The sequence below is a fragment of the Erythrolamprus reginae genome, chromosome Z, assembly GCF_031021105.1.
Source record: "Erythrolamprus reginae isolate rEryReg1 chromosome Z, rEryReg1.hap1, whole genome shotgun sequence".
Taxonomy (NCBI): domain Eukaryota; kingdom Metazoa; phylum Chordata; class Lepidosauria; order Squamata; family Dipsadidae; genus Erythrolamprus; species Erythrolamprus reginae.
The window spans coordinates 121,040,125-121,053,374 of record NC_091963.1 but is presented as its reverse complement, the minus strand read 5'-3'; the positions used below and the strand labels follow the sequence as shown (position 1 = coordinate 121,053,374).

The following is a 13,250-nucleotide window of genomic DNA, read 5'->3' as shown; positions in this document are numbered from 1 at the left end:
TATATATATATACCAGTTTGGACTGGTTCATGTGAACTGGTGGCAGAAATTTGGCCATGGTTGCTGTTGTGGTTAGCTCTGGCCTAGCTCCTGCCCCAAGGAATGTGGAGGTGGATGTGGGGGAGACATCCACATGCCACAGTCCTGTTTTACTCCCAGTAGAATCTGCCGATGAAGTCTCCTCTGACCAAGGAAGCGTGAGTGACAGGGAAGAGGGGAGTTTGGCAGACAGCCCAGGAGGAGATCAGTCATCTGTATCATCCCTGGATTCTGAACAAGAATTAATGACACATCCATGCATGCGTAGAGGTACTGCTCCCTCCTCAAGCCTCACTCTCCAGACCCAGAAGCCCAAACAGTACTCTAAGGCAAGGAGCAAGACAAATTCCAAACCAGGTAAATCACAAAGGGACCTCCCCTTGTCATTGCCCTCATCCAAACCCCAAAGGGCTTCTCCAGCTAATATAGGCCACAGGCAAAGACCAGAGTGTTCAGAGTTCAGAGTTATCGGCTGATCCTCTCATAGGGGGGTCACCTGGTTTTATTTACCAGCCATTGGGAGGAAATCACCAGCGATGCATGGGTTTGCAAGATCCTGTCTTCTAGACACTCACTTGAATTCCTCTCCACCACCACTACCCCCCTGAGGTTCTTTCTACTTTGCCCCTTGTCATCAAATTTAAAAAAGCAAGTCCCTATGAATGAGGCCATCCAGCACCTTCTGGACATTCTGGACCTTCTGGACATGAAGTTATATATGGTATGTCTGTATGTGTGTATGTTAGTACAGGGGATTTTCTTAAACTTATAATATTTTAATTAATTGGATTGTATTGGATTGTTTTTCACTTGTTGTGAGCCGCCCCGAGTCTTCGGAGAGGGGCGGCATACAAATCCAAATAATAAATAAATAAATAAATAAATAAATTCAAGCCATTCAGCAAGTGCCTAGGACCAACAAGGGCAGAGCTTCTACCCCATCTTATTCGTAGTGCCCAAGTTCTCATGTGGTGGAGAACTATTCTCAATCTCAAGCATCTGAATTGATATGTAGTGTACAAAAAATTCAAGATGCATACCCTGTTGAATTAATAAAACAATAGGATTTTAGTGATTTAATGTGAATAATTTTCATATCTTAAAATCAAAATGAGAATTCAGGGAACTTGTATGCAGGTTGTATATTTACTGACTGCCCTTCGCAGAGCTCCCCTTACTTCTTTGTTCCTCAGGCTATATATGAGGGGGTTGACCAGAGGTGTTAAGATTGTATAAAAGACAGAGAAAACTTTGTTCAATTCTTTCAGCTCATTATTATCTTGCAAAAGATAGACAACTGTGAGACTGCCATAGAAGATAGTCACTACAATGAGGTGAGAAGAGCAGGTAGAAAAGGCCTTTTGCCTCCCAATGATGGAAGGAATTCCAAGAATGGCAGTGATAATGTAAGCATACGAGACTATGGTTAAAAAGAATGGTGGTAGAGTTGAGATAGATGTTAGGATAGCTGATACAAGTTTGACCTGACTTGCATCACTACAAGCTAGATTCATCATTGGAATGAAATCACAGAAATAATGTTCTATCAAATTGTGGCCACAGAAGCTTAACTTCAAGATAAATGATAACAATATCGTGTCTATCACAAAACTACCAATCCAGGATCCAATCACTAACTGGAGGCATATCTTGAAATTCATAAGTGTGGAATAATACAGGGGTCTACATATTGCTAAGTAACGATCATAAGACATTGCAGCCAAGAGGTAGCATTCTGTAACAGCTAAAAAAACAAAAGCCCATAACTGCAGAATGCAACCATTCACAGATACAGTGTAGTTTTCATTCAATAAGCTGGCTAATATTCTGGGAAGAATGGTGGAACTATAGCAAGTCTCTAAGCAAGACAAGTTGCCCAGGAAAAAGTACATTGGGGTATGGAGGTGCTGATCAATCACAATTAGGGCTATAATGAGAAGATTTCCTGCCATAGTCATGATATAGATTGTTAGAAACAGTATGAATAGAAAAATGTGTATCTCTTTCAGATCACCAAAGCCATGAAGAATGAATCCTGTAATAATAGTTTCATTTCTCCATTCTAATTTCTTCATTATCACATTCTATAATTATGATAGGAAGGATGATATCAATCAATATTCATTTCTCTGTTGCTTTGTTTATGAATTTTACACCTGAAAAGAAATCTTTTTTTCTTCTCATTTCACACCTGAAAAGAAACAGTAAACATTCCGTTAATGCTGAAATCTTAAAACAAAAGATTAGATATTATTGTCCATCTACCATAATCATCCTAAATATTTTGATAAAGTATATAACTTTTTCTCCAAAAGATAATAATTATGTTATGACAGCCCACTATTATTAAGATAAATATCATTGTCTCTAATTGATAGCATAGTTCATAAATCTTATACATTTTATATCACGATATGTTTTTATTATATGTACAATGATGCATGAGGAAATGGATGCTTTGCTGCAAATGTTGTATCCCCATATCACTGATATTTTATTTTTATCTATTTATTAAATTTATATGCCACCCATTTCACTATCAAGCAACTATTTTAGAAGACCCTTGCTTCTAAGAAAATGCTCATTGAATCTTAGAAATATGCAGACTTATTAACAGAGATTATTTGTCCATAAATTGTAGATGAGGTGAATAAATGGAAGATATTCAATATAAAGGAAGCTATTAGGAAGAACTTAGGATAGCTCAGTAAAAAACCAACTCTTTTTCCTTTTAACAATTGTATTGATTGCAAAATATAAATAAAGAATTCAACAGTGCTACATAAACAATTAACAGGAATAGCAACCTTAGTCTAATTGTATGTAACTCCTACAGTGACTCAGCCTTTATGCAAAAGCAGTAGAAATAATAAATACAATTACGTAATTTAGTTGAGATTGCCTTTGTTGTAGAACTTCATTTTCCTTATGGAATAAAGGAAAGACTCATTTAACTCAAGCTGTCTCTTGTGACCATACATTGTGCTTGTGCAAAAGTCTTTATATGTAAGTGAGGTAATTTTTTCTTTCTGGTCTTAGAAGCAGAGTATTCATGTTTTCTGAAATTTCATCAAAGACATTGACAAAAGAAAAGGACTCCTATAAATTCTTCAAATCCTGAATAATCTTGTTTCAAAAATAGGGAGGTAATTCTTACCAGAAATCCAACGGAATAGAAAACTGAAAAATACCCACCTTTGATTTATAGTTTCAATTCTAGACTTTATAAAATGAAAAATTATGAAGCCTATTTTCAATTACTGTTTAATTTGTCTCTTCAATTATGTTTTTTAGACACCAAATTATTGAATATTATATGTTATTCTTAAGGATCCATGATGTTGATAATGGACAACTGTTTGGTTTAAGCCTGGAGCTTCCTATTTAAGTATAATGACTGGGGAATATTTTAAGAACACTTATATCTTAATTGACCACAGGAGAAATGTTGAAGTGTTTTAAAATAATTTTGTAAACATCTTCTGATATTCTGTTTCCAGAAATTTGTTGTTGGACTAATTGATTGGGACTAAGTTAATATAAACTTGGCTGCAAATATTGATGGGGAATATGCTTACAAAGAAAGAATTTAAGTGGATAGATACTTCCATCCCAGGTCATATCTCGAGTGAAATCAGTTATGAATAATTTAATATATTCCAATGCCAAGTTTATATATGGTTTTCCACATCATTATGCTTGGGATCTTTTCAAGTATTAATTCATTTGACAATTACTACTGTATTAGTCCTGTATTGCCCAGGAAGCGGAGTAACGACACTGAGACAGTAGCTGGATTTTAATAATGGGTCACTTTATTAATTAGCATAAATTTAAATGATGTCAATTTGAATAACATCAATTTAAATAACGTAATTCAAATGTTTTAACAGTGTAAACAAAGGACCTGCAGAGGCCAACAATTAATGGAGCAGAATTTACCTGTCAAAACATTCATGGCAACTCTTGGGCATAACTCCTTGCTGATCCAGGTGAAGGTAACCACCTTCACCTGTATCTGAGCCACGCCCATAAGTGTGTGGGAGGAGCTCACTATTCAAACCCCAAGGGAAATTGGATAAGGTGAGTCCCATGGGCATCCCCTCTCCAATCCCCGAAGTTGTACGCACCTATAGTTCATGGGGAAAGCCAGCTCATCATCTTGAAAAGACGCCCAAAAGGAGAACGCGAAGTTGTTCCTACTGTCCATTTCCGCCCCAACCTGCCAAACCCCAGTGACCAGAGGGAAGCCAAATTAATCCAATGTATCTCTACATTGAGCTGCACCCCCTAACCAGTCCATCCTTAACGACAGTGTGGAATAGGCGAAAAAACAGCCGCACCAAGGAGAGACAGCCAAAAATTCCTATTCGGCCCCGAGGCAACCCCGTCTAGGTACACTGTATGATAGAGGAGGGTGGGCGGGTGTTCACTTTCAGGATAGCCGAGGGCAAAAGGAGGAGGTCCAGTTCAAGCAGCCCTTAAATAGGATGGCTTAGGATCTCCTCCCAGGCCCAAGAGGCAGCGCACCGGCCTGGCGCACTGCCAGAAGCCAAACTTCCGGTTTTCCCCAGAAGCCAGAAACAAGCATCTCCCCAGCTCCGGGGACAATTTCAGCCGGCTCTTTAAGGCACCGGCCGTGCATTTGCCCAGGAAGCGGAGTAACGACGCTGAGACAGTAGCTGGATTTTAATAATGGATCACTTTATTAATTAGCATAAATTTAAATAATGTCAGTTTGAATAACGTCAATTTAATAACGTAATTCAAACATTATAACAATGTAAACAAAGGACCTGCAGAGGCCAACAACTAATGGGGTGGAATTTACCTGTCAAAACATTCATGGCAACTCTTGGGCATAACTCCTTGCTAATCCAGGTGAAGGTAGCCACCTTCACCTGTATCCGAGCCACGCCCATAAGCATGTGGGAGGAGCTCACCATCCAAACCCCGAAGGAAATTGGATAAGGTGAGTCCCATGGGCATCTCCTCTCCAATCCCCCAAGTTGTACGCATCTATAGTTCATGGGGAGAGGCGGCCCATCATCTTGAAAAGATGCCCAAAAGGAGAATGCACAGTTGTTGCTATTGTCCATTTCTGCCCCTAACCTGCCATGGAGCGGGGGTCAGATCTCAATCTTGGCCCCCCCGACTCCCCCCTCATCCTGCACCAGCTCAGCAGGAACCTCTGCAGGTCCAACAAAACTGGCATTCCCCTCCTAAGGGAGAATGTGTCAGCTCAGGAAGGCCTGCACCGACGACCTGATCTAGGTGCCACCCACTGCCTTGTCATGGGCAGAAACCTGTTCTCTGCTTGCCATAACTGCTATTCCCATCCCCTTTAGTGTCAACCTGACCGTTGTAACCAGGTTACAGCCGTCTTACCATTCTAGGGGATACTAAACAGCCTAATGCTATACGGAGGTACACTCCAAACCCAAGCTTGGAACACAGAGTTGGACACCGGTCCTGGGCTTGACAGCCACTGCCAAGCCCTCAGAAACAGTCCCGGGTCATTGCCACCTTGGCAAGACCCATACATGGGGAAAACAGACAAGACCTTCCAGTCTTCAGGACACGGCCAGTCGCATTCCGGCCCATGTCAAAACAGACAGTGCTGACTACCATGTCAGAGAACTGGGCAGCACCAAGGTGATAACCGCCCCAGAAAGGTTAGAAGAAGCCCCTTGTCACAGCATCTCGGCCCGCCGGGTAGATCCTGCTGCTGGCCCCACATCTGCTGCAATTCCAGCCCGACTTCAGAGCTCATGGGGCTTCTCCTATAAGCAACCTAAACAAAAGATAGGTTAGCTCCACAGTAGAAAAGGGGGGGCAGGGAAAACCTTGTATATGCTGTAGCTGCACAGCCAGAACATCGGCCCCCCAAGCCCCAACAATGGTACTGAATCATTGCCACCTTATCAGACCCATACCTGGGAACCACATACAAGATCTATAGATCCTCAGGGGCACACCACACTCCTGGCCTGTGCCAAAACGATTGTTGCTGACCACCACATCAGCGAACTGGACGGTACCGTAAGGGATTTAGCCCATGCAGTAAAAGGTGTGATATGTGAAGAGGGCGCCCTGTGCAATACAAAACAATAAGTTTGCATAACATCTTTACCAAGATAAGAATGTACATATTATTTATGGAATTCTCAACTGTCAGTCAGTTGCCATGACATTCAGATAACTGACCTATAACCTAGTTCTGTATTGCAAAAATAATTTATGAGAAATTCTGAGCTATCCAAACAGTCCAACTTGTATTCATTTATAGTGGTATGTATAGAAATATTTATAGCATCCATCTTAGCCCTGCTACATCAATAGGCTGGAAGAATATGCAATTATTGTACGTTATTTGGTTCAGATTTTAAACTAGAAATTTGGGGAAGGGGTAAATCTGAGTCAAAGTGATTAAATTTAGAAATACTGATTCATCAAGTACAGTGTTCCCTCGATTTTCGCGGGTTCGAACTTCGCGAATAGCCTATACCAGGGTTTTTCAAAAAATATTAATTAAAAAATACTTCGCGGTTTTTTTCCTATACCACGGTTTTTCCCACCCAATGACGTCATATGTCATCGTCAAACTAATAATTTTTGCAAATAAATAACAAAAAAAATAATTATTGTTAATAAAGAATTATGTTTATAAATATCAGGATCACTAAGTGTCTTATTCAATGGTGAGTACCAGTAATAATGGTGAGTAAATGGTTGTTAAAGGAATGGGAAATGGTAATTTAGGGGTTTAAAGTGTTAAGGGAAGGCTCGTGATACTGTCCATAGGCAAAAATGGTGTATTTACTTCCGCATCCCTACTTCGCGGAAATTCAACTTTCGCGGGCGGTCTCGGAACGCATCCCCCGCGGAAATCGAGGGAACACTGTACTATAAAATATTTAATGTCTTACTATTTCAAGAAAACAAGCAAGTTTGCTGTCAACAAACCAGTACATTGTGATTACAACTGAATATGAAACAGTCTTCCTAATCTCCCTTTCCTTTTCTTTACTTGTTAAAAATCTTCTAATCTGATTGAACAGCAGACCACAACAACCACAAAATTCAGCATTTTTTCATGTGACTAATGAAAATGCGACTTCCTCTTGAAAAAAATAGCTCAAAATCTGACATTTTAAACTTGATTAATTAAGAGAATTGAATTTCTGGATGGGCAGTTTTTAGTGAACATCTTCGGGGCTCATTGCCATTTCAAATGTAAAGAGGTTCTATTGTACACAAATTGGATTTTGGAGAATTCTGGGAGTTGAAGTCCATTGAGTCTTAAAGTTGCCAAGTTTGAAGATCTTTGAAATAGACGAAGAGGTGGTCCCTTCCATCAGGCCACTAAGGAAAAAACCCTTTGTGAATTTTGGAACAAGCTGTTGCAGAATTGAACAGGTTTGTTTTTCAGCAGTTAAACTGCTGCATTCCATATTTGGTGGGGTTCTGTTATTAGGCTGCCCTAGCCAGAGACGTGATGTCTACGAGACAACAAATGCTGTATTTGATCTAGCCAGACTAGAGAGTACCTGGCTTTTTTTTTTTTTTTTGCCGATGATTCAAGTCTTAAGTCTGGGCAAAAGAAAGATGAAAGGAAGGATCTGAGACAGCTCTGTCGTCCTTCTCCTGCACACACAAAATACCTTGCCCTTACTAGGCTGGCGAGTAATACCCACAAAGGCCCATCTCATCGCCAATTGCTGCATGGCTCATCTCACTCCCAGGTTATCCCATCCAGTTCTAGCTCCTGGGGGCAGAGGTGGGGGGAATCAACCTCTGTTACCTTGGAAAGGAGTCATTGGAAAACAAGGTGAGGTGGGGAAAAGGGCTGCTGCTGCCTCCCCTCACTTTTTGAGGCTGCTCACTCACTTCTCCTGCCTGCTCCTTACAACTTAGTAGACCATCCCAACAGCCACAAGAGCCCAGTAGCCACTGTTTTACGGCAGCTGAGAGAGAGCAAAATTAGGTGGGAGGTATATTTCCAATTACGAGTATGCAGCACTTTCCAAGGAGATTTCTTGCCGCCTGCGCAGACACAGAGGCACACAGCTTAGAGGGAACATTGGCCTTACTGCCAAATAAATATGCATAGGCTTTACATAATTGAGCCCCAAATTTTGGTAGCTAAGCAAGAGTATTGTTAAGTGAGTTTCACTACATTTTACTCAATCCGTGACATTTCCTGGCTCTAACAGTGGTGCAATCTAGGGAAGAATATCTAAAGTTGGGGGAAAGATCAAAAGCAACATGAGAAAATATTATTTTACTGAAAGAGTAGTAGATCCTTGGAACAAACTTCCAGCAGACGTGGTAGATAAGTCCACAGTAACTGAATTTAAACATGCCTGGGATAAACATATATCCACCCTAAGATAAAATACAGAAAATAGTATAAGGGCAGATTAGATGAACGATGAGGTCTTTTTCTGCCATCAGACTTCTATGTTTCTATGTAAAGGCATGTGTAATGTTCTAATACAGAAGTTATGGTTAAATGTGTGGCAGAAAGTAGACTCTGGGTGTGTTTTTCCAAATGCAGTATATGAGAGTGAATGTGTAGTTTCAGAAGAGCTTTGTGTGTGTATGTGTACATAGAGTAGATATCTTCTTGTATCTTTTTGTATGCTTTAGTAAACACACTGGGAAATTGTATCTTTTTGAGGTGATGAGAAACCATGCACCTAACGGTAACCTTTGATGTGAATGACATCAAGTTGGCCTTGTCCACCCCAGCCAATCACATGACTGCCAAACCACTCCCAGCCACATGACCATGATGCCATGCCACTATCACATGACCATCAAGCTACACCCATAAAATAAGCCACAACCACAGAGTGGTAGTTTAAAAAATTAAAACCTATCCCTGGAGCCTACTAGAGAAAAAGTGTCTATACCACATATATTTATCATGCATATATAAAGTTTAATTAATTTAAAATCGGCAAAGGTGGATAGCTGACTGTTTTTTTCTTATGTGTATTGTATCGGTTTTAAATTTATCTGTTTTAAATAAAGATAAATATAATCTCTCAGTTTATTTTCAATTACTTGTATTGATAAGGTTTGCAGCACAGAGTAAGTACATCCAATAAAACTTTACTCAATAATGTTTAAATGATATATGTAAATATGTATGCATATGTGTGTGTATATTTGTATATGTATGTGTGTATATATATACATACACACATATATACACATACATACATATATTTTAAAAACTAGAAAATATAGCAGTATTTTATAAATAGTCATAAAACTTGTATTTCCAAGACATTTTTTTAGTTCTAATCACTTCTCCTTGCAGTTGTTTTGTCATTATTTTTTAGAAATAATGATTCATATTGAAGGCAAGATTAGAATTTAAAGTCTCCTAGTTTCTAGTCTGATATCTTAACTGCTATCCCAAAATAGATAGCTCTCTCTTTTTAATTATTCCTATCCTTTAGTTGTCTGGATATTCAACTCTAAATTTAACAATTATTAATGTAAAAAATTTACTCTTTTATAATGTTAGCAGCATCACAAATCTTGTGTGATTCCCAAACTAAATAGATATTAATTTTTCAGAGGAGGAATGGAAACTACATGCACCTTCTCTGTGGCGGCCCCGGCCCTCTGGAACCAACTCCCCCCCGGAGATTAGAACCGCCCTATCTTTCGTAAACTACTCAAGACTCACTTATGCCGCCAGGCATGGGGGAGTTAAGATATTCCTTCCCCTTAGGCCATTACAAGTTATGTATGGTATGTTTGTGTGTATGTTTGGTTTTATAATAAGGGTTTTTAGTTGTTTTATTAATTGGATTGTTACATGCTGTTTTTATCGAGTCTACGCAGAGGGGTGGCATACAAATCCAATAAATAATAATAATAATGGATTGTTAGTAACAGCGTTTTCTGTAGGAGAACAAGCTTTTTGTCAATCAATACAACTCTCTGATGTCTACGCTTCAGCCAGCTGCAAATCCACTGAACTATCCAGGGATTAAGTCCAATCTTCACTAATTTATCTATCAGCTCTTTATGTGGAGCCATATCAAAGGCTTTGCTGAAGTCCAGATAGGCAATATCCACGGCAGCACCTTCATCCAACACCTTTGTGATATAGTCAAAGAAATACATGAGATTAGTCTGACATGATTAACCTTCAGTAAAGCCATGCTGATTTGGGTCCAATAAAAAAAACCAATGAAGGCAAATCATGTCAGACTAATCTCATTGATTTCTTTGACTATTTCACAAAGGTGTTGGATGAAGGTGGTGCCGTGGATATTGCCTATCTGGACTTCACCAAAGCCTTTGACATGGTTCCACATAAAGAGCTGATAGATAAATTAGTGAAGATTGGACTTAATCCCTTGATAGTTCAGTGGATTTGCAGCTGTATGAAGCGTAGACATCAAAGAGTTGTTGTTAATGGCGAGTATTCTGAGCAGAGAAAGGCTACAAGCAGTGTGCCACAAGGCTCTGTTCTGGGTCTATTCTTTTAAATATGTTTGTGAGTGACATAGGGGAAGGTTTGGTAGGGAAGGTTTGCCTATTTGCCAATGACTCTAATGTGTGCAATAGGGTTGATATTCCTGGAGGCGTCTGTAATATGGTAAATGATTTAGCTTTACTAGATAAATGGTCAAAGCAATGGAAACTGCAGTTTAATGTTTCCAAATGTAAAATAATGCACTTGGGGAAAAGGAATCCTCAATCTGAATATTGTATTGGCAGTTCTGTGTTAGCAAAAACTTCAGAAGAGAAGGATTTAGGGGTAGTGATTTCTGACAGTCTCAAAATGGGTGAGCTGTGTGGTCGGGCAGTAGGAAAAGCAAGTAGGATGCTTGGCTGCATAGCTAGAGGTATAACAAGCAGGAAGAGGGAGATTATGATCCCACTATATAGAGCGCTGGTGAGACCACATTTGGAATACTGTGTTCAGTTCTGGAGACCTCACCTACAAAAAGATATTGACACAATTGAACGGGTCCAAAGACGGGCTACAAGAATGGTGGAAGGTCTTAAGCATAAAACGTATCAGGAAAGACTTCATGAACTCCATCTGTATAGTCTGGAGGACAGAAGGAAAAGGGGGGACATGATCGAAACATTTAAATATGTTAAAGGGTTAAGTAAGTTTCAGGAGGGAAGTCTTTTTAATAGGAAAGTGAACACAAGAACAAGGGGACACAATCTGAAGTTAGTTGGGGGAAAGATCAAAAGCATCATGAGAAAATATTATTTTATTGGAAGAGTAGTAGATCCTTGGAACAAACTTCCAGTAGACATGGTTGGTAAAGCCACAGTAACTGAATTTAAACATGCCTGGGATAAACATATATCCATCTTAAGATAAAATACAGGAAATAGTATAAGGGCAGACTAGATGGACCATGAGGTTTTTTCTGCCATCAATCTTCTATGTTTCTATGTTTCTAATATATTATTATAAAAAGGGAAACATTTGCTTCAGCAGTTTATGAGGGAGAGCCTACAATGTGCTTGATTTCCTCCAGAATCTTTTGCTGAACATTTGCTACATTCTTCTTTGCTGCAATAAGCAACTTTTCAATATCTTCAGCAGAATAGCTCAACTTGAAAGTGGAGAATTGTTCTCTATATTCAGCAATTTCACCTAAAAATGAGACAGAATTTTTTTTAAAAAAAATATATTAATTAGGGGGCACAGAGTTCATATATTATCTGAATTCTAGCAGAAATTTATATTTTACCAAGAGTAATTGTTATAGTCTAACAAAATAAACATCATTAGGTTTCAATTAGCTTTAATATTTATTGGATAAAGTAAAGTCTACGGAGAGGGGCGGCATACAAATCTAATAAATAAATAAATAGATAAATAAATAGATAAATAAATAGATAAATAAATAGATAAATAAATAGATAAATAAATAGATAAATAAATAGATAAATAAATAGATAAATAGATAGATAAATAAATAGATAAATAAATAAATAAATTTTGTTTGGAAAGTATACAATTAAATGAAAATAATTAGTGACAACAGTAGCAATTAGTGCTGCTTTTCAAAGGGGCACTACATTGCAGCAGCAACCTGACAAATCACCCCGTTTAAGCTGCTTCTTGAAGTATATTGTTCCTTCATATTTGGGAGTAAGAAAACATGCTCATTTGCTTGGCTTATTTTGGAACCTCTCCAATTTTTAATATGTAGAAAAGCCTACAATTAATATGTTAAAAAGCCTTATAAAGCCAAAAATTGCTAAAAGATTTTTATAAAGGGATGTTGAAGGTCTTCTTCAGGCCTGTCAAATCTCCCAGGTAAGCCAGACAGGAAATGTGACAAAATAAACTAACTCCGTCTTACTGCATGGCTAAATTTATAGAATCTTGCAAGACTGAAAACACAAACTTCCTGCCTCAACTGTGAGCATGTCCATTAAGGCAACTCTTTCCTAATTTTTTTTCCCTGGTTGGGTTCAGCAAATGTGACACATTCAATATTATTTGTCCCCAATACTTTTTTCACCTTTTTATCAAGTGATTCTCATTTACAGATTACCTGGGCAGTTGGTTTTGTTGAATAATGGACAATGTATAATAGTTGGCATGTGTTCTCCTCTGAAGATGTAGCAATCTGATAGATTATCTAGATCTTGTAATGCATTCTCATCTATTTTTGGAAATGGAATTGCATGTGCTTCACAATATTCAGCAGCTTTTTTAATTGTCTAGCCAATGAGGAAAGAAAAAAACATTAATAAAAAGAAGTAGTTGCTGGTTAATTAGAATGAATATTTATAGTTATTTCTTGTGTTTCATCAAGAGCCTAGATTCTCTAAGAACTCAATCTTGGATAGAGGAAAATAATTTATCATGATTTCCTTCAATAGTATAGTAATGCCAAAACTTCATCAGAATTAGATAATACCAGAATATGAAAAAATTGTACTAAAGGTTCTCCCATAGAACTATATAATTTAAGGAAAAGAAATTATTAAGAGGTAGCTACAGCACTGCCAAGGAAATATCAGGATGAGATTTTATCTAATTTTGTCCTATCTACATTACTTTTCAAGTATCATTTTAAAACAAATAAGATACCCATATTTTTTGGAGCATAAGACACAGCTTAGTTTGGGGGAGGAAAACCAGGGAGTGGATTCTGCTTCTGCCTACCAGCATCCTTCAGCACATAAGTCCACTAGTTGTG

General features: G+C 38.3%; 2 protein-coding genes across 6 annotated transcripts in view; both read right to left on the bottom strand.

Moving 5' to 3' along the window:
* Window positions 1-1,083: 1,083 nt before the first annotated feature.
* LOC139153517 (olfactory receptor 5P76-like) lies at window positions 1,084-2,117 on the bottom strand. Its single transcript, XM_070727544.1, has one exon. It carries the CDS (start codon window positions 2,112-2,114, stop codon window positions 1,158-1,160), a length of 957 nt encoding a protein of 318 aa, XP_070583645.1. The 5' UTR covers window positions 2,115-2,117; the 3' UTR covers window positions 1,084-1,157.
* Window positions 1,084-13,250, bottom strand: part of LOC139153516 (cytosolic phospholipase A2 gamma-like) — a 42,805-nt gene continuing 30,638 nt past the window's right edge. For 3 of the 5 annotated variants that reach the window (XM_070727539.1, XM_070727540.1, XM_070727543.1), the window contains 2 exons: window positions 12,600-12,768; window positions 11,283-11,689 (listed from right to left, as the gene is read on the bottom strand). In XM_070727539.1, coding sequence (XP_070583640.1) covers window positions 11,532-11,689; window positions 12,600-12,768 — 327 coding nt within the window. In that variant the 3' untranslated portion in view covers window positions 11,283-11,531. Of the gene's footprint in view, window positions 2,231-11,282; window positions 11,690-12,599; window positions 12,769-13,250 lie in introns of those variants that run through there. The other 2 variants (XM_070727542.1, XM_070727541.1) reach the window with 2 other exon arrangements.